The 22,670-nt window shown below is 39.2% G+C and overlaps 1 protein-coding gene across 6 annotated transcripts in view; it reads right to left on the reverse strand.

The window, feature by feature from the left end:
• LOC146004051 (uncharacterized protein ZK1073.1) overlaps positions 1-22,670 on the reverse strand; it is a 347,101-nt gene that overhangs the window by 119,306 nt on the left and 205,125 nt on the right. The window contains exon 1 of one of the 6 annotated variants that reach the window (XM_083142663.1): positions 15,014-15,214. The exons of the other annotated variants lie outside the window; for them this stretch is intronic. Coding sequence (XP_082998789.1) covers positions 15,014-15,016 — 3 coding nt within the window. The 5' untranslated portion in view covers positions 15,017-15,214. Of the gene's footprint in view, positions 1-15,013; positions 15,215-22,670 lie in introns of those variants that run through there. 6 annotated transcript variants of the gene reach the window in all.

A 22,670-nucleotide genomic window follows, 5' to 3' on the forward strand; every position in this document is an offset into this window, starting at 1 on the left:
GGAATGGCCCGTAAGCGTAATGCTCGCCGCGAGAAAAGGTCGTGGGAGGAAGAAGCAGTTTCGGGTACTCACGTCTATCTGGACATAAAAACTGTTCCTCGTGCTCTTAAGTTGCACATACAAGTCTCCTTAATGATTTCGCCAAGTCTCGACAATTCTCGTCCCAGTCTTAACTTGAATTGATAACGGTAGTCTCGGTCTCGTTCGACGATACATGGAGAACCAAAATCGGAAAGAGAGTGGAAAAACAAACAAACTCTGATGATTCTGCATCACACAGGATCTTGCCCTTAGTTCTCCGTTCCATCTTCTTTCGATTCTCCTCACTGGTAACCTTGTTAACGAAAAACAGGTGACGAGTTCACAGTTTGGAAACAAAAACGGCGAATTCCTTACGCTACTTCTTTTTTCTATCCCTTTTGCATGCATTTACGGTTGCTTTGACTGAGGAAAGGTGGGCGACTTGTATCTCGTGAGGAAATAGCGTGGCTGGCTCAAGTCGTTGCATGAGGCGAGTAATTTTCTATCATGCAAAGTAAAGCAGTGTCACTACAAACTTCTGTGCAAAATAATGCAATGTTCATGTATAATAATATACTTTTTCATACAGTTTAGAGGTTCCGAGAACTTTCAGTAATTTCATCGAACCACTGTTCATCCGCACTATCGTGATTCATCCGAAGCAGGGTGGATAAAAATGATGATTTGTATTTAAAGAGTCATTTTTGATGTTTTTTTTGTAAAAATCTATTATCTTGATTTTAAAAAACACGCTTAAAATTGCTTGCATGGTATTTCGTACCATACATATAGAATATGTTTTTATAGAAAGGCGTTTTTCTAGTAAACGGTCCTGTAAAATATTTGAGTAGTGTGATAAATATAAATTTTTATGTTTCTGATACTGTATACAGGGTGTACCAAAAGTCCCATTACCCCCCATTTGAATTGTAGACAAACCTGCAAAAATGTTATTTTAACAGCATGCGTATGATGAGAGGATGGTATACCATTAAATCAGACCAATCACCACCATTTACTCCAGAGGATCTGTGTGCACACCGCCATTTTCATGGCACAGTATTATTCGCCTCCAGGTGCGACGTGAAATCCTCCGTAACATAAGATGTCAGATCTGGATTTCAGGTGGCCATTTTAAGAGAATACCTCAATTATGTGTTCAGAGACAAATGGATTGGGCGAGGATCGCCAAATTTACCAGCACCTCTAAAATGGCCACCCCAAAGTCCAAATCTGACATCTTGTGATAATACGCTATGGGGACACATCAAACAGAAAGTCGCCCATAATCGTTATCAGACAACTGGGGAACTTCAAGAAGCTGTTCGCAGTGCGTTTGCTTCCCTCACGCCAGCCATGACACGGAGGATTTCACATCGCACCTGGAGGCGAATAATACTGTGCCATGAAAATGGCGGTGTACACACAGATCCTCTGGAGTAAATGGTGGTCATTAGTCCGATTTAATGGTATACCATCCTCTCATCATACGCATGCTGTTAAAATAACATTTTGCAGGTTTGTCTACAATTCAAAGGGGGGTAATGGGACTTTTGGTACACCCTGTATATGAACCTACCATGGAAATTTTTGTTGAGTGTGTTAAAGGAACTATAATAATTTCGCTAACTTTTCTTCCAGTAAAAATAAAACATTCCAGTAACATAAAATATATTTTATAGTCCTTGTAGTTGAATTTTGGCAATTTTTTTAAATGATAGTTCGTAAAATATCAGCAGACATCTTTATTTACATTTTAATGATAATGACACTTAACATGATTAGTATTTTTAATATTATTCTACACAAAGTGCCTATAAAAATTATATATTCTTAAATCAAGAGAAATTTAAGTCCTTACAGTTTACATATTACATTTACTTTCCTATGAGCTTCACCCCATCAGTACATATATTGTTTTCTTTCTTAGATCCTAATAAACACCATTCAATGATTATGAGATTAATGTACTTTCACCAGAAGTGATTCCGATATCCTTATGTAGAATTATTGTATCAATTATTTATTTACAGTGATTTAAATCAACCTGATTTAAGTCAATCCACCTTGATCCAAAGAGGAAGAAAATAGATGTAAAGTAAAGAAAAGCACAAAAATATATCACGATAGCCTATTGGACAGAGTAACACGGTACAAAGATTAATTGGTCTGTTAATTTAATTTACGTCCTTCATTTGTACAGGTAGGTTAACTCTAACAGTGATGAAAAACATCGGCCAGTCATTCTAACTTATCCATTTTTTATTTTTTGTTTTTTCACATCTTTCTCCCTATTGAATTAACCGCTAATTACTACGTCAGGCTAGACAGCGATAAAATAATGAAAATACGTGCGTCAACACTGGGACTATTTGCCCCCCTTCACCAAATACGGGCTTAACCACTTTAAGTCAGTGAAAATAAAAGAACAAACATTCTGACTAGAACAGATATTCCTTATCAATAACAAATCAATTATTAAACGTACTTAACTGACTTAGAGATTGCATACAAATAAGTTATAACTGAATCAGTGCAAATCCATAACCCTAAATTCCTCGTAACTCTACACTTCTCAAGGAACTAGCCTTGTCATGTCGAAGTCAAAGATTTAGCTGAAGAATTCGATCAAGTTCGATACGATACAAAAAAACTACAGGATATTGCCTGGAAGGGATCTACTGAAAATCGTGATATTTGCAGATATATTGCGTGCATGTGTGTTCTAGGTTTATAACCGTGAGAAAACCTGTCTGCATGTAATTGAGGAGTCTGATAATGGACAGAAAGTGAAAAAAACAGCACGTTAGGTCGCTGCTTATCCGACACGCAAACCTGTCATCGTGATGTCTTCGCTAGATCTGTACACCCCCTTTGTCATTATACTTTCATTCTATAGTGCGAAATCGACACTTTCATAGTCGCAAAGAAAAATACTGATCACACTTTTCAAAATTCTATTTTGCGTCACTTTTCATGTTTGCCCCATCAAGATGATAAAGATGCATGATGATTAGATAACAGAACATCCACAAATGAACACCCACGTGTGTACAGCTTTATCAGTAAAGTTTTCCATTTAATTCCAGCGTATTTAAACTATAGTAATAGAACTCTCATATTAATATATATGTTCGTCTGTGAGTATGCAATTACATAAAACTGCGGACTTTAGTAACAAAACGTTTAATATGCAAGGAATATTTATGTAAAACGTAGTCTATCCCCACAAAATCAGAAACAAATTGAAACAAATAGTACTATTATCGGATTCGTCCTTAACATTATGTTCTAATAAATTTGCGCTTTATCATTGTGTTGTTAAGGTGAGAATTGGAAAACCGAACACACATAATAAAAATAATGATTCATAAATTGTAAAATTGACTTAACAGCATGAACGAATATCCACTTGAAGACAACAGAAATTTTTTGACGTTTCACAAGAATATGAAATGTAAACGATTGCGTTATTATAATATACCGGGCCTCATAAGCCTACATTGTGTTTTTAAGGGTTAAAATAGATTGATTCCAACCAGAAAAACAATGTCCGCCATCTCAAAATGGCGCCCAAGTTTTATTGTTTCTATTTATCTCGTGAACGGAACGCTGTACAGAAAATAAGCGGTCAGCATAAAATTTATTACCAAACAAGTTCTTGTAACATTTTTGATTATCATTATAGTTTACCTGGTAATTGCATACAAATGCGGAAAATTCAACTACCCTCCCCCTGTCACGATGTGAATTATCAATCTTATTTATGAAAATATGTTTCAACCTATTAAATATTTACAGATAGTCATCTAAAATTATGACAATTTTCTATAGGAATATTGTTAAACATTGGAACATAGTAGCGAAAGAAAATGACCATTTTATTTTAGGTGTGACATCATGTTTTAGATTTTTAGGGCCTCCACGATGGTGTAGTCGTTCGGATCCCACTTTAATTCCAGTTTCGATTAGCCTAGCATAAAGTGGAGAGGAAAGAAGAGTTTACAGGATTCGTTGGGAAACCTGATGGTAAGAGACCTGTAGGAAGACCAAGACGAAGATGGAGGGATAATGTTGAGATGGACCTAAAGGAAATTGGTAGGGATGGAAAAGAGTATAGATGTTGCTCAGGATAGGGATAGATGGAAGGCCTTGGTTGCTGGAGCCATGAACCTTCGGGTTTAAGAAGGCTAGAGAGTTAGTTAGTTCGTTAAAGTGGATTTAAAACAAAAACTCAAAAAAAATCTCCATTTTCTAGTTGAAAGGTGTTGAAAGAAGAGAGATACAGTAACATATACACATGGATATACGTAATTTATTAATTTAATATAATTTAATAAATATTTATTAATTTATTAATAAATATTAATTGATAAAAAGATCTTGAAATCATGTAAAAGAAATAAAAAATTAAGCGAAAAACATTGTTTTCTTAAATTTCTCATTTCTAATATACAGCCGATCTCAGTAGCGGAGTGGTTAGCACACCGCGCTACGACGCCACGGGTCTCGGGTTCGAATCCCGGTGTGGGCATGGGTGTTCTTTGAGAGTTTCCCTTCATCATCATGTAATCACTCAAACCTCATCTTCGCGATTAGGCAAAAGTGGGAGAAGCAAAATAAACGAAATCAATCGACCAATAAAATAATGTCTAATACACAGGAGTTTAGAAGAGACATGAAAGGGACAAGCACCTCAAGACAAAAAAAATAACACAACTGAGATCAGGGTTGTTGAAGGTCCAGTAATTTTAAATAAATTCTATTCCGGTCCAGGAGAGAAAATCAGCAAGCGTAAATGGGTTTTGGACCGTAAAGAACATTTTTTTTGTTTAAAGTATTTCAATTAGGTCCAGGAACCTTGTTTCCGGATGAATATAAATACAGTCCAGGACCCATTCTTCCGGTTAAATTTAAATACAGTCCAGGGACCTTTTTTTCGGATCAATTTAAATAGCGTCCAAGTTCCGTATTGAAATAAAACAATTGTGCGAGAAAAAAAAAATTCCGGCCCTGCAGTGGGTTTCTGGACCTGATCGAGATATACTGTTCACAGGTTGTCCCCTGATGACGAAACAATTCATTATTTTTATGCATTTTCTGAAAAAACGTACTTCAGCCTGATAGTTATACAACCAGAAATGTCGCAGAACTTTGCGGGTTTGCATAACGATAAGGCGGGTGAAGTGGATTCAGGTAGAAAAGTTTCATAGGCGCGAAAACACAGGTAAAGAGACGCTCTACGTACATGAACGTGGCACGTCATCGATCGGAAATCAATGAATGACTCTCACGGAAGGAGACCAATGGAGGACGGGGGGAGAGGGGGGAAAGTTTACTACGTCCGCTCCAGGAGGAGAAAGATAAAAAGGAGGGGCACTGTTGTAGCATCATCGGAGAAATTGCGGGCTATTGTAATGAAGGATGCCTGGCGGTAATAAAAACCAACCTTTTTTTTGTCCTTTTTTTACGACCAGGAGAGCGGCGTCGACGGAGCGTGTTGACAAATTGGTGGCGACGAGGATGAGAAGAAAGAGAGGAGCAAACACGGAAGCTGGAGAGGAGGAAACGTGTCCTGGCATCTCGAGATGTTTTTTATTCTTTCGCACGTTCGCGACAAGCTGTTGGGATGAGCACGGTTCCTGTGTCGTTCCTAGCGATGTTAAATAACCGACACATCGGCTATATTCATTCTTTACACGTGAATGTACATGTACCTTTCACTCCTCTCTCTTCTCCAGCGTGTCGTCCTCAGTGGAGGAGTGGTTAGTACAGTGTGCTAGGACGGCAAGGGTCCTGGGTTCGAATCCAGGCCTGTTCTTTGTGAGTGTCCAATCATTAATTTCATTATATCATCACTCAAATTCGTGATAGCCAAAAGTGACAAAAGCGAAGTACAGAGGTCCTGGGTTCGAATCCCAGCCTCCCATGTTTATTAATCAATTTCACCATATCGCCACTCATGCCCATCGTCGCGATGAGCCAAGGGTGGCAGAATAGTGACGTTAAATAACAAAAATCAAATCATCTCTTCTCCAGTGAGGGGATGTAAGTAAGGAGGTGACTTTCCCGTAACTTCCCAAATGTCAACCTCTCTTCCACGTAGCACACAGTGGACTGCATTTTGCAGACTAACGAAAAGACGGGACGAGGAAGAAGGGAAGAAGAGTGAAGACAAAAGAAGAGGGAAGAGAGGAGAGGCGAGTTTAAAAGTGAAGAGAAGAGGCCAAAAGGGACGAGAAAAGAGAACAAAAGAGACGGGAAATGAAGAAGAGAGAAGAGGAGGAAAAGACAAAAAGGAAAGAGGAAGATAAACGCAAGAAAGAAGGAAAGTGAGAGAAATAGAAGAGGTAGATAGGTAGAGACAGATGGGAAACGAGAAAGATGAAAAACAAAGCTTGATTTAGGAGTTCTGGACAGATATTCGTTGCACTTCTGTGATAAATTAATACGAAAACGTAAAAAAGGATTAGAATTTATTTAAAAAAATGGATGTATCTACAAGAATGAGTATGTACAAAACTGACATATTAATCTTATTCAATTTCGTAAGTAAAGTGCAAATGTTTAAGTATTTCAGGAGTCTTGAGAGGAGTTTTGGTAACAAAAATTTAACTATGATTTGTATGTATAGTTGTTACTTTAATACTGAGAGAGCTATATCAGATGTTTTATTAAAACATGTGCAACATGGGAAACTAAGATATTGTATAAGAAATTGCTTACGGCAGTTCTGTCTAGTAATTTATCACCTGAGTGGACTGACTTATTGAAGTCTGGAAGTTTTATAGTACTTCTGAAAATAAGATGGATATTTAATTCTGTCTACATGAAATTGAAAAATTAAAGTCTCAAAAGGAAATCAAATTGCAATATAGGTCTCGTAGCATCGAAAAGGAGTGTCAATCAAAACGAGAAACAGTCATTTATCCGAGAACGTCTCGTATCAATACCATCTCTAACCCTAAATCTCTCCTAACTACAGCTGACTTCCTTGGCGAAGAGGTTAGCATAGCATTGTAACGATTTTGACAGTGACTTCTTCAACTACTATATGACGTAATTGTAAGAGCGCATGGTTAAGTACCAGCCTTTATATTGCACTCTTGAAAAATGTGATAATCTAGAATGTGGTAAAAAAAAATATATGGTTGTAACAAATTGTAAGTTTGTTGAATATTCTTTTCGCTATATTTTATACTACGTAATTCAAGTTAAACGTGTTAATTGCATGTATACGGCTTTTGGAATAGTGAAAGACTAAAAGTAAAAAAACCGTGACTGAAGGCAAGATTGAAGATTGGAACTTGAGTAATAGCATTATACAATGTGTATAATAAGACGCAGTACGAACTAATAAGTGATAAGATATAAGTTTTCACCCACGCAGAAGGTAATGTGAAGTGAAGTATTGCTTCCTACCGTCTTTGGAACTAAGAAGTCCGAACTTTGCTGAGACCGAGAGATGCATGTCAGCGTGCTACGACACCAGGGGTCCCGGGTTCGAATCCTGGTCTAGATTTTGCTAGTGTCCCTTCATTAATTTCATCACTCATCCTCATCAAGTGGCAGAAAAGAGACGCTAAATAACAAAAACCAAACCTTGTAACTATACTCTTCCGAAGGCACTAGCCATGTCATACTTTCCAGCGTCAACGATTTATGCAAAGCATTCGATCAAGTTCGACACCATGATACACAAAACCACAGGACATTGCCTGCACGGCATCCACTGACAATTGTCCTCTTCCCCCTAACATATCGACCGGGAGGGTAGTGGGCGAGTATCTGACGTCACTAGCTTGAGCCATCCCTCCCTCCTCCGTTTTCTAAGAGACCGCTGGACATTGATCGCCAGGTGTGAAACCCCTAAGAAAAAACTTCTCCCCTATTTTTTTTATTTACCAAATTAGCACGCTGTCACATCTCTCTTGAAAAGTGTTGCTTTGATGATGTAATAACAGCATCATTTCCGGTTTCCGGAAGTTGAGGATAATTCCCTCCAACTAAAAAAAAAAAAAGAATTCAAGGAGCCTGGCAGAAGGTATTGATCTTATCACACACGGCTGCGTGTAGAGGTAGGGTGCTGCTTATGTATGCAACAGATATTCTCATGAAATTTAATAAAAAGGAAAAAATAGACTTTGCAAACGTTTGTTTCTCAAATCCCCTTTCTTTCTCTCTTTTTATATGTAACCTGTTGCGAACAATTTTCCGCACGATATCTGCATTTTTCATAAGCCTTGTCCGTTTTCAGAGCTCTACAACGCAGAACTTCAGGTTGATCTTCGGCAAAAACTACCGTCGCAAAAAAATAAGAATTTCCACAATACTTCGCGTAGAACTATCATGATTTGTGCAGGGTGTCCAAAAAGTCACGCAACCGAGATTTTGAACGTATGTAAATTTTGTACAAAAAGCGATAGAAACATGAAACTTGCACTGGGCATTACCTATGTCTATATGGATGTTTTTTTAACAACAAAATTATTCTCTAGATGAACGTTCAGTATGGGAGCAAAACTTACTAAGGTGTAACGTAAAAATAAAGATGAATTAAAAGACAGCTATGGGGTAGCTCGATGGTCTCTCTGCGTATTTATCGAATTGTTGAAAGAACAATAAATTTTCACGAATTTTTGCATCACAATACGATTTAAGGGGTCAATTATGACATATTCATAAAAAAAATCGTGTTTTTTTCGAAATTGTGAAGTGTACAGGCAACATAAGTCATATCAGAGTGCTACCAGGTGTTCGAGCAATCTAGGTATGCTATTCAATCATTGCCCAAATTAAATAAAAGATTTAAAATTTATCGTACACGAGACTAGTTTACCTAAACTTTTGTACGATTAGCACAGGTCGCTACAACGCCAGGGGTTCCGGGTTCGAATCTAGGCCTGGGCATTCTTTCAGATTGTCCTTTTATCAGTTCCATCATATCATCACTCATCCTCATCTTCGTGATTAGCCAAAATTGGCAGAAAAGCGAAGTAAAATAAATCAAACCAATCAACTATGTTACCGGATCTCCGAGTAGCATAGTGGCAAACGTAATCAAGGTGTTCTGGGTTCGTTCACCAATGGAAACACAGATACAGCTCGAAGTCAGTCGTCTATCCATACCTGGATAGTCTGTCTGAGCATGTAGTTGGACTCGCAACAAACTCTGCCAGCCTGTTATCACCTTAGAAACTTCGATTTTCCTACAAACCCGCTCGTCACTTAGTACATGAATCGTGAAACCAATATGTTCAGCAAACCGTACTGGGTCTTTCTGAACGAACAATCATCCAATGGCGCCAAGAATGAAGTTTGCTACTGATAGTTTCAGAATAAGAAGAAACAATAACGATGTTTTTATTATGTGGTTGCCATGACTACGTGAGTTTAGATTAGGATCAAGTTCGGTGCAAGATTAGCCACGTAGTGATTCAAGATATGTTCACGTATTGGATACTACCTAGACAGTTGGACAGAATGTAGCCATGGACCTTTTTATTAATGAAATAAGATTATTTTACGTTGCTTTTCCGCCATTTTTGCCTAACAGCGACGATGAGGATAAGTAATTAAATAAATTCACAAATAACACCCATGCTCTTGTTGGGATTCGAACCCGGGACATCTGGCGTCGTAGCTCGCTGTGTTAACCACTCCGCCACCCTCGGCATAGGCACGGATTTCGTAAAATATTGTTTGCGGTTAATAAAACCCTTTGCATAAATAACTAGACTAATGAAGTCACTGTACACGTCACTCTGTAAGAACTTTTTCAACGCTCATCAGTTATGGTTTCTAAATCATATATTCCTTAGTTCTGCTGAAAGTACTTTCTATATCTACAGGCGTTCAGCAACAAACCCACATTCCTCATCCAGCGTGGTTAGATGGATAGCTTTAGTTGTTGCGGCAGTGAATCACTGCACGATAAAATGCCCTGTTCCATTCAAGAATATTCTGGACTTTTACCACAAAATTGTAGAGTGAGATTACTTTCTGAAGGTCCTCCAACCGAGAGTGTGACTCTAGTTAGCGAGCCTAAAACGTGAGCAAGAGGATCAGCGATAGGTGTTGTGTTGAGATGACGTCAGCGACTCGCTTGTTGATTGCAGGATTCGGAAGTCATGACTCGTTCCCAAGTTGCAAATACAGAACAGCCAGCGATTTTACGGAAATAACTGCGCTCTACCTACCATTCGAATTGACAATCAACTTCTCTCTCTTATCTAATGGGCCACGACCAACGAGCACAAACAAATGCATCTTTCAAACATGAATGAATGAATACCTGATTATTTTGTGCGAGTTGTTGAAATATTTGTTTGCGGAATTTTGAAAATATATCACGTTTATCTTGCATTGTGTGCAAAAAAAATACATAGTCAATAAACACTTTATTCCCTCTCTATAGTATATTAGCTCCTACGTCAACTTTCATCACCATTACAGTTTACACTACTTAAATGTATGCAGCCCTCTCAGGGGGTTTAGAGCGCCATCTATTGACATAAAATGTCCCATTCTAAAATTTTCTTACACTTTATCCTTTTTAGTGATCTATCTGGTTATCGCAGGTATGTTACTATGTCTTCTGTACTTTACACATTGCAACAAATTGCTTATAGTTCATTAAATCTTCATGACGTAAGCAACGAAGATCATATTACACAATTTTAAAAGTATGATTTCTTGTAATATATGCCATCGTGGATGCTGGTGCTATAGCAGGAGTAAAAGTGAGGCTTGAGTTCGATTCCCAGATAAGGTATCATTGTTTCAGCAGCTCATTTTCATCTTCGCAATTAACCTCAGAGAGGCAGATACGTGACGCAAAATAATTAAAATAAGATTGATTGATTTGGTTTATTTTATCTCGCTTCTCTGCTAGTTTTGGCTAATCCCGAAGATGAGGGTGAGGGACCACTAGCGTCGTAACGCACCAATGCTAAATTCAATTAATTATGTGCTGGAGAACAGAAATGCTACTACCTACATGGTGAGGCTATAACTAAAGATAATAGTTATCATGTTAGTAACCATTTTAGTTTATACGTTAACACATTTCATAGGGTGTTCCAAAAGTCAGTTTACCGAATTAAACTTCGGTAAACTGACTTATGGAACACACTGTATTTTCACGAAAGGGCGTGTCTCCGAAAATAACAAATCGAAAATTCTTGACTTTTTCTTGACCTTTGTTTCCTCTTTTTTTTCACTTTTGGAAATTAAGAAAACAGATTTTTCATTAAATAAAAAAAAATCCTACTACAGGATCGGTTAAGACGAAAACTGAAGCTGTACTTTACCAAGAGATTTAAACTTGCTTTAATTATTAATGCATGTAAAAATTAATGCTTCAGACTTCATTCTGGATGGGGAATGGCCACATTACTTTATTTAATATTTTTTACAAAACTTACATGCAAGAATGAAATCCTAAAGAAACAAAGCGAACAAATCTTAACCACAACTCAATGCAATTTTAGATTTCGAAATATTCAATTTAACAAATCCCAGTACAGGTGCATGGCCGTGGTGGCTCAGTCGGTAACGCGTCTGACTACCATGCTAAAGGTCCCGGGTTCGATCCCCGGCCGGTTCAAATCCGGGAACTTTTCTAACGATGGAAGCGGCCCCGGCGCCCACCCAGCGTCGAATAACATGGGTACCTGGGGGAAACCCTGGGGGGTAAAGGCGGTCAGGGGCGTGATGCTGATCACATCACCCCCTATACGCCTTCATGGCGTGGTGCTATGCACAGGGGAGCACCTTACCTTTTTTAAACCTTTTTACCAGTACAGGTATATAACAATGTAAATTCACTATACTGTATGAAAAAAAAACTTGACTACAAGCATAATTTCTTGAGTTTTCCTAGACTGGTTGACACCCTGTAAATGTTGTTGAGTTGGTGTTTTAAGTCCACTTTATGCACAGTAAGGCTAATCGGGACTGGACCTACAGTTTAAAGTGGGATCCGAACCACTATGTGCCTCCACCGGGTATCGAACCCGGGACACCTTAATTACAAGGCGGCGACGCTACCACTGCGCCATCGGGGAGGCTCCCTGTAAATGTGGGAGCTTCAAAAATGTATACACTGTACCGTAAGAAAGCGTAAGTTTATACAGTTTCTAAAATGCTACAATCTGACCAAGGTTCGTTCACTTATTGTACCAGCCAGTTGCTCTTCTTAGGCATGTCAAAAATGCAGAGTCAAGTGTAAAGAGACTTCCTGGGGTACTGGTGTAGCAAGCTGCTCATAGGTAAACAGGTTGTAATTTTGCTAAGATATAGGAAGTCAAAACTTGACGAATCGACGTGGAGGAAGTCTCCACTGGTGAAGGAATAGAGGGGAAACGTAGAAGTGACACTCTTTGGATCGGAGTGGAACAGTCAACAGCGCTCTTCGGTTTTGGCCTGCGAAGAAAGTCAGTGTTACTGACTTAGCCTGACAAACAAGCTTGCAGTACAGGCTTACACTTCGTTCTATAACTTCATCTCAACTTCATCATCAGAATTCACGTTAGACAGGTAATTAGCCTAACCTTACCATGCATGATTCGGGTTCGAAGGTTTTGAAATCGAAGTGTTAACGGTTTGCCATTTCTAGTTGTTTATTTAATGTACCTTATATTTCAGTACCTTTTGCTCATTACCACCAAGCTCTCTATGAGTAGCAAGTTGCTCTACCATCAAGGATGAATGATGATTATGAGACGGTACGAGAACAACGTCTACAGTCCCGTGCGAATTAATCGGAACAAGATATTTTTATGCATGATAGAGTCTCAAACTTGACTATTGTTTCATGATGATGAATCTATGACAAATCGTGTAATACAAATTATTTAACAGAAAGAAGAACATATTAGCTATTAAGAAATATTACGAATATGTAATTTATTGTTTCTGAATAGTGTAATTCATGAATTATGGTATAAGTACAAAAAATACATAACGTGTGTAGTTATTGTCGTATTTCAATTAATTCGCATGGGACTGTAAGACCTCATTTCTGATTGGCCTACTTTATTTGAAATATTTTCTCAACGTTCATACATTCATTAGTGGGCGAATTCACACACACGTACTGTCCCATGCGAATTAATTGAAATACGACAATAACTACACACGTTATGTATTTTTTGTACTTATACCATAATTCATCAATTACACTATTCAGAAACAATAAATTACATATTCGTAATATTTCTTAATAGCTAATATGTTCTTCTTTCTGTTAAATAATTTCTATTACACGATTTGTCATAGATTCATCATCATGAAACAATAGTCAAGTTTGAGACTCTATCATGCATCAAAATATCTTGTTCCGATTAATGCGCATGGGACTGTGTTATGGAAATCAAGTAACGTCATTGTACAATCAAGTACAATAATGTTGAGAATTTCAACTTATGTTATTCTGTTCGTTTTTCGTTGTAAAGTATACATTTTATCATTTCAATGTCCTACTCTTCCAATGGGAAAATAGCTGACCTCCGTTGCAGTGCTTACAGTGTACTTCGAAACGAGGGGTCCCTTCATCAATTTCATCATATCGTCACTCATCCTCGCCATTAGCCAAAAGTAGCAGCAAAGGGAAGTTAAATAAACCAATCAATGAACACAACGGGTGGGGGGGAGGTACAGCACGTTTCCATACCTTGAAAATAAGTTCAATTCTACGTGTAGAGTGTTTGAATCACAGAGAACGTATTAATAGGGATACGAACTACATAAGTGTTGCACCACCGTCAATCAAAACCAGGATGCTTTAATTGGGAAAAGGGTGTGAGGTAACATTACTCCATGAAGCAGCCCACGCAATACCAATACGGTTAACAAGAGTGCGTGACTGTTTACGGAAGGGGTTCCGTAGACGCACGCCTGCGTGGGGGACACTGAAATAAAAAGTGGCTCACGCACAAAAAAAAATACCCCTCTACCTACCAATTACGATTAATGGAAGGGTATCGACCGTGGGGCATACGCACGCTTCCCAGTTTAAGGTTCTTGTCCGCCACCGACTCAATGGCGCCACCCACACGTAACCCTTAAGTCCCAGCCTGGCTGTTTGTGTCTGGGAAACAAAAATCGATCCCCCTTTGCCCGCGAAATACACTTCCCGCCATTTTGGACTTCCCTTTTGTGACGAACCCATTCGCTGTAATTGTTACGCTTAGAGCCCATTGTTGACGTCTCAACAATGCTTCCCGTAGCAGTTACCGGTACGGAGAGATGTTCATATTCAAATTTACAAGATGCGTTCCGGATTCCCAACTGCGTTTTCTTTAGGGGGCGGGAACCGTAACGTTAAAGCGCGGGAACTTGTGGTGTCGTATTAACAACATCAACGCAAAAGGAATCACCACACTGTGGTGTATTCCTCATATGAATCAAGAAACCAACAAGGAGGATACAGAAAAAATTATACACGAGCTTGGCAACAATACCCCTTTTAGCTATTGTTGTTATTGCAATTGCTAGCAAACTACGTCATATCGGGTTTAACCGATAATTCCGTGCATGCTAGAAACGCATTCACAAGAACAAAACTGTTTGTTATCAACGTCTTAATGCAAACGAATTCACCAAGTAAAATAAATTTAAAAATAAAGTACAGAACGCGACAAAAACCGTTAGACAGATACTTTGTAATATTAAATAAATGAGCATGTTTATGCAAGATTTAAGTGACATCAGCGAGTGTAGACAGGAACGAATGAAGAAATATTGATGTGACGCAATTTAAGCAACACCCTCTATTGTGATATTCAGAAATGCGGGTGTTTTGATGTGAATAATTCAAGCAACTACGGTTAATTTTCCTGTCATTGTTTCCAGTTTCATTTGTGTGTCTGTCCATATAGTGCAAGGGTAACCGTGTGTTTTAGTGTGAGTCGGCGAATTTACACACACAACGATTTTAGCACAAAGAAAGACGAGATGCAAAAGCAATAAATAATGCGAATTTATTTACCATGTTGGTGGCTGGTCTGCTGGAGTCGGTGGTCGCTCTGATTCACTCTCTCTCTCACTCCCACTCACTCGGCGTCGCTCTCCCTGACTGGTTAACGTGATGGCTGGGGACTCCAATCACACTATTGCTTGATAACACTTGTCAAAACCGTTACAAGAACAGACGTCCGTATCTCCCGATGAAAACTCCTCTTCGGTTTGGACCAGCGACGGTGCTGCCCCCTTGCCTAGGCCAGACGAAACGTTACGGAACCTGCGCGGTATTTGCCCCCCTTCCCCCCCCCCCGAACGACACACCCTTCTCAGGCCAATACGCCCCTGCAAGACAAAAAAGTTTGTATCCGGGCCTGGTAACGAACCCGCGTACCTTTTTAACAATTGTGCTGTGTCACCTTGATGACATTTCGTTCGGTTTTGTAGCATCTTATCAACGGGAGATCTGGATTATGCTCATTGCGGGGGGGAAGGGGGGGGGCACGGTCTCCCGGCGATACACAATCGATCGCCCACACGTTCTTGCTCCATGCGTGCGTACTAGCAGGCATGTGCGTGTGTATAAAGTGCGTAGATGTCTCTATCCGCTACGATTATCCGTTAATCCTTTTAAACAAGCTCCCCGTACAGACATTTGCCTAACTTCATCTTTCCGCTATGCTTTCCGCCAAGGTCCTTGGTGTAATCTATCCTTGAAGTTATGCAAACCAACATAACGCTTGTCTGGTTTACCAGGCGTAAGATACACGAACGAGTATTGAAAAAAAAAAAAGCCAAAGCGGTGTTTCAAATTAAGTATGTCCCTTCACGATTAAAGTTAAACCGAAAACTTAAGTTGTAAATGTATAATTAGTGGACATATATTTCTTATGATGTCCGCTGGATGGCAGAGTATGTTAGGTAGTCAACTTTCGATCTCGCCACGAAAGTTCCAGTTTTCGAATCCGCCGCGATTAACCAAGGAGTGACAAAAGTACAAAATTGTACAAATACAACGTTCACGTTTGAACTAAGCTTATATTGAACAGAGAAATTTCTTCGTCAGTCCTTCTCACTTTCCGTTGGTGTGTTTCGAATAGGAATAATATCGAGATGAAGCCGAGAATCTCGACCTCGACTCGAGATACAAATGACTGTCTCGTCAGTTTCGTCTTGAAAGCACGTGTCTCGTTGGAAGGAGTATTCTTGGAAGAAAAACAATACAAATGAGTTTCAAAAACAAATCTTTAGAAGGATCTAGGACAATTGCTATGATTTTGATGGTGAAGGTCATTTTAATATTAATGGTAGGAATATTGCAAGGATCAAGATGACTAACCCATAGGTGCACCATAATTGACAACCCCTCATTCCTACCCCCCCCCCACCCCCAAGTCTGGAATCACAGAAAGTTGAATCCAGGCGTCAGCTTATCTGTCCTGTGGAATACAGGCTTTCTTTGCAGGTGTCACAAATATCTGGAATACCCCCCTCCCCGTCTAGCAGCGGAAGTCTGCTGAGAGGTGAAGCTTTAAAAATCTGCCATTGCTGATCCACCTTTGCTCTGGTGCACTTCACTAGGTAATAATTCGGATAGCATACTTAATTATGGAAGTTATTCAAACGGAGAAAGGAAAACCTTCCGCGCTGTACGATGGTCATTCTTATCGTCAAGTTGCTGCAAATAAGAACAATGGTAATGTTACGTGGCTGTGTCTGCAGGAAAAAGCTAAACATTGTAAGGGAAGGTTAGTGAGTAACACCAACCTAACCTATAGTTCGACCACAAGGAAAAAAAACCTTCCGTCAAAAGCGTTCGCGCATCTTCCCTGCCGTTATCGGTGCTCGGGGCAGTGTTGCCAGGTCAGACTTGTAAAAATCGGAGATTGTTCCTTGGGAAACCAGAAGATCTGCTACAAAATCCGATGATCTAATAGTAGCGGATGAACAACGTTCTCGGTGGTGGGGGCGGCGGCATAGGCGTGCGCACTGGGGGGGGGGGGCAAGGGGACGTCCACAGATTCTTTCCAGCGAGGGGGATTTTTTTTATAAGGTAAACGAGGCATATTACCCCGTAATAATGTTGCCCTCTCAGAAAACACCATTTCAGTTTGAAATTATCATGTTCCTACATCCCTATTATAATAATGGATGTTAATTACTGTGACTGAAATCAACTCATACGTCTGAAATAATAGGTACTTTTATGTCAACATTCATTTTCCACAATCTTTCAAGTCGAATGCTAACAATAACAAATTAATTTGCCTTCTGCTGGTGTTCGGTGTACAGCTATCGTTAGGGGTGGGCACGCGTCCTGCACCATAATGAGAAATTGCATTACGTATGTGAAATATATTTGGTGAATTAAGACAGCAGGTTTTCCTCAATAATTCAAGATAGTTGCTAGGGTGCCACCTATCCTCCCCATCTGCTAGAAATACACACACACACACACACGCATACATACATACATACATGTATTAAATAATTTGCCCACGCTACGAAGTCATTGCAAGGACGTTTCACTGTGTCTGTGTCACTTCATCCATTTCATCAGTTTTTCATTCATCCATATTGTCGTATTACTTACCCGTAGAGAGACAAAAGCGACGTGAAATAACTAAAATAGAAATAGATTTTCGAGTGAGATAAAATACAACCATCTAAAAATAGTAACGTAGTAATAATAATAAAATAATAATAATGTCCTAGCACAATTGAGTTTGGCATAATTTCACAGTTCAAACAGCACTTTTCATGGCTGAGTGGAGTTCCACTCTACCTCTCCCCTCCATGTTCAAGTAAGATGAGCAGGAAACGTGTTTTTGAACAGGCCGTTGGGGGTTCCATAGCAATAGTTTATTAAGGAATTCTCCCGAGAAATCAATAGGTCTGGCAACACTGACGTGAGCCGCGTTGAAGGCTCCTTCCCCCTACCCTCCAGCGCGATGAGGTTCTGCGCAGGTTTCTTTCCTTGTGGTTCCACTATAACCTTCCCAGTCTCAAGTCTGGAGAAAGTGTAAGAGGAATTAGTGTTCTATTCGAGAATATCAATATTTCACATAATTATCTTGTAAGAGAGCACGGGGTATTAAGTCACCCTTCAATTTGATAGAAGACTTAAAATATCATAGAAATTGTCTACTCGCCCTTTCACTTCTGTGTTCATCGCAATTGTCCGGTTACCCTTTAGAAAGTCCACTTGCATATTAAACGACAGATTTAATCTAGCTATATTCGGTACATCCGAAGACGTTGCAACTTAAAACAATTTTGGTCAGCAAGGAAAACAGTTCGAAAAATGATAATAATTTATCTCAATTTGAACCACTTTCGTTGGTTAATATCTTGTACATCATGAGTATTTTCGCATGTATGTGAATTCACCGATGAATGCAAGTTGAGCAACTGCTAACCGTACCTTCCTGAATGTACTATATCGACACTCAAACTTCAAGGCTTTTTTTAAAACGATGTACGTATGCCTATATCCTACCAAATACTTACGAATTCGTTGGGCTACTAAAAAATACCGTACTATCCGAGCAAGAACTTCATATGCAGATGACTGGTACATACCTGGAAAAAGAGAAGACCGTATAATAATCATTTTGTACTACTTTTACACATAATCTATATTAATCACTCAGCACTGACAATTATACAAGCTGGTTCCGTTGAATCACTCAACGTCCTTTACAACTTTAAACTTTACTGACATTTTTCCAAGATTAACTTATACAGGAGGGCCCAGCGGACAGTGTGTTTGGGAATTTTCGTGTGACAAAGGTTGAATTAACTTACTTTCACAAAAAGGCAGTTCTGGAGAAGCTTTTTAACATATTAATTCAAGATTGTGCAACTCCTATGTGTGAAATTATTCTCTTATTGCATCAAACTGTTAAAATTATAATGTAATTCTTCAGAAAATCAAGGGCCTCGAATGTAACGTCATCGAAATTAGTGTGGATCAACCTGTATAATTCCACCTTGAATTTTTAAATGCTCAGCAATATCTACAAAATATATGACAGGGTAAAATCAGAGCTACGACCATAAGCAACAATAAGAAATAGTTTTATTCATTACAGAGTTAGGATAAAAACAAGCCATGGAATTTGAAATGCAATTTATCAAGGTGTGAAGAAGTAGACGATGAAAATCTAAGGCTGTCAAATAAGAGATCACAGGATCGCTGAACTTCTTGATATTATCCTGTTATTGAATATATTCAATTTTCAGAACAAATTAATGGTTTTGGTACATTGCTCGACCGTCTATTTTACGAATAATTAAATATTCCACTTGTTCTCCATTGGCTTGGAATTTCATCCTATCATCACTCATCCCCACCTTCGCAAATTAGCCAAAAGTGGCATAAAAGGCGAAGTAAAATAAAGCAATTAAAAAAAAAACATTAGCTTGGAAAACTTAATGAAAAACTAATAAAAATATTATTCTCCATCCGTTCTAAGAATGAAGTTAATCTAAACAAAACCACGCGACTTGTAAGAAATAGTTCATTTCCTATGTGTTAGCTCTGGTGTTACTTTGCGCATGAATATCTTGATCGTAGCTTCACAGCTCATGATCCCACAACGTGAATATAGCAGCTACGTTGAGTGGAATGGTTTTATCACATTCACTGTATTCATACGCGCAAGATTTCTGCGCAGCTATCATCCGAATATCCAATAGGGTTTCTCAGAAGCCACGTGTATTCGTTTACATTGACTCCATTCTCACAGCGGATAGAGAATAGGTATGAATCGAGTCACGATAGCGCTTCCGACCAATGTGAAAATTCCCGTCGCATTGACTTCCGGTCGCTAATTTCGGACAGTGGTGAAAGTAGCTGAGAAATAAAAGAAAAACTGGATTGGCAGTTACCCGACGAAAACAAGGTAACAAACAGGAGCGTATATTCTAGGCTACCTAGGCTATCTGCGAAGCCTGAAGTCTAGAGAATAAAATACAGGAGAAAAATCGATCAGAAATTGTTAATAAAATTATTCATATCAGTGAAATGATGATGGTGATTCTGGAGTTGGCAACCTGATTTCTTGTGAGTTGGAAACCTGATTTCCTATGAGTTGGTAACCTTATTTCCTATGAGTTGGCAACCTGATTTCCTATGAGTTGGCAACCTGATTTCCTATGAGTTGGCAACCTGATTTCCTATGAGTTGGCAACGTGATTTCCTATGAGTTGGCAACGTGATTTCCTATGAGTTGGCAACCTGATTTCCTATGAGTTGGCAACCTGATTTCCTATGAGTTGGCAACCTGATTTCTTAGGAGTTGGTAAACTTATTTCTATTCACCACGTGACATAGTGAGATAGCCCAGATGTTGGATTCAGTATACGCCATTGGTAACAAATGAAAGTAAGACCAATCATTCAGTGGGTAGATACACTGACTTTGGCCTGTACCTGCCTCTAGCATCCGGAAAAAAGAAGCAATGAGTGACAAAGACACATCGCCTTCGTAGACCTGTCTGGCAACGACACGTAGTCTATGACGTCTAGACGTTGATCCACAGAGCCTGATATTTGCTGGGCACGATTTCAAGTGGAGCGTCTTTTGTTTTGTGGCTATTAAAAACATTTTTGGCTGGCAAGGGAAGACGAATGTCGTCATTGGCATGAGGAAATCTTAGAAACTGCATCATAAGGTAGTCCTAGCCAATAACGAAACCACACTCAGTTACGAATGATGGCAGAATCTTCGATGCGAAAGTGAAAAGATTCGATCATATCAAAATAGCAATACTATGATGCTGTGCTTGAATCTCTGTACCCTTCCCGCCACTGAGTGTGACGTCACTTAGGCGCTGTTGCCGCTGCATTCGTGTCTTCAGAATTTAGTTCCAAGTTACACATGACGATTTGCTTATTGTTTTTACTATTACTTTAACCCTTAAAAGCACAATAGGGGTCTATGAGGTCCGGTTATAAACAACGTAATATTTCTTGTGGGGCACTTAAACTTTCTTACATCTTGAGCTGAATATTAGTTCACACTTTGAACCCAATTTTACAATCTTTGAATTATTACTTAACTGCGTACGTTCATTTTTCATCTTAAAACTATAATGGTAAATGGAAATTAGAAAACTCAAGACACATAGTCAAATAATAATTCAAAAATTGTAAAATTGACTACAAATTTTGAACGAATGTCTTAACGCGGAGACAGTCCAGTGAGCCTATAATGTTAATAATACAACTGTAACTAAAGGGTAGCCTCTCTAGGGGCATGATAAAATTCAGGTATAATTCCCGGTTTTCAGAGCGCGAACTTTCCAAAAACTCAAAGCTACAAGCAAATGTTTTCTCTATTTCAACCTTATGCATTATCGTCTCTCACCAGCCACACACACACACAAATATATCTTCCTCTAATATATAAAATGGATGTATGTGTATGTGTGTGTTTGTTTGTTACCGCATAACTCTCGAACGCCTGGAGCGATTTCAACCAAACTTGGTACGCGTATCATTTGCAATCTCGAAAGAAATACTGTGGGGGTAAGACACCCCTGGCACCCCTAGGGGTGGGAGTGGGACGGGGGATGACGCAAAAATAATCGAAAACGACCGATATTAGTGTGGAATAAATAGTTTTCGGGATCGCCAAGATGAATAGTGACACTCCGAATACCGTTCAACTCCAAGTTCATCACCTATCGGGATTAAGGGGGGGGGAGAGGAGGTGAAAAGTAAAATGTCAAGAATGACCTAGATTAGTGTCGAATCCATACTTTTCGGAGTCTCTAAGCTAATTGGTGACATTCACGATAACCAAACTTGGTACACATATGACTTACAATCTGCAAAGAAACACTGTGGTGGTAAGACCTGAGACCCCTCGCACCCTTAGGGGTGGGGGTGGGAAGGGTGTGACATGTAAAACGACCGATATTAGTGTGGAATCCATACTTTTCGGGGCCGCTAAGATGAATAGTGGCACTCCCTATGCCGTTCAACTGCAAGTTCATTTTACACTATAGTTAGAATTAATTATTTTCCTGTCTATTAGAAGACTGGGATAAATAAATACCCGGGCAACGCCGCGCAATCAGCTAGTTATTAATATAAATGGCATGTGCAGGATTCCAATCTACACAAACATTCTAATTCAATTCAATTAAAGGGCACAGACACACACACACATATATATATACAGGGTGTATCATAAGTAATATCGCAAATTGACACAGTTGAAAGTACCCGATAATAGAAGCAAAAAATTCTCAGTAAATATGGGTCCGCAAACGAGCCGTTTTCGAGATAATTGCGAATGTGTGGTTACAAGCCGCCACTAACTTCGTTGTTTGTAAACGTCGTCCTAGTTGGTAAAATGCTTATAATGTGTGGGAATGTGTGGTTAGAAGCCGTCATTGATTGCATTTTGTAAACACCGAGTGCTTTGCTCCTTGCGCGGTCCGAGGTTTACTGTTTGTTTACAAAACAGAACATTTCCGAGAGGTGGCGTTGTAATCAAACAGGATGGATACAATCAGTACGGAGAAATGTACATGCTGTGACCAATTCCGAAATGAACCTGGAGTGTTCGAAAGAATTCGAAACTCAATGCAGAATCGCGTACAGTATTGCATCCAGATGCAAGGACGACACTTTGAACACCTCCTTTAACAGGAACGAGTGTACAGTAATTG

Source organism: Lepisma saccharinum, chromosome 21 (genome assembly GCF_977018435.1).
Source record: "Lepisma saccharinum chromosome 21, izLepSacc3.1, whole genome shotgun sequence".
Lineage (NCBI taxonomy): Eukaryota > Metazoa > Arthropoda > Insecta > Zygentoma > Lepismatidae > Lepisma > Lepisma saccharinum.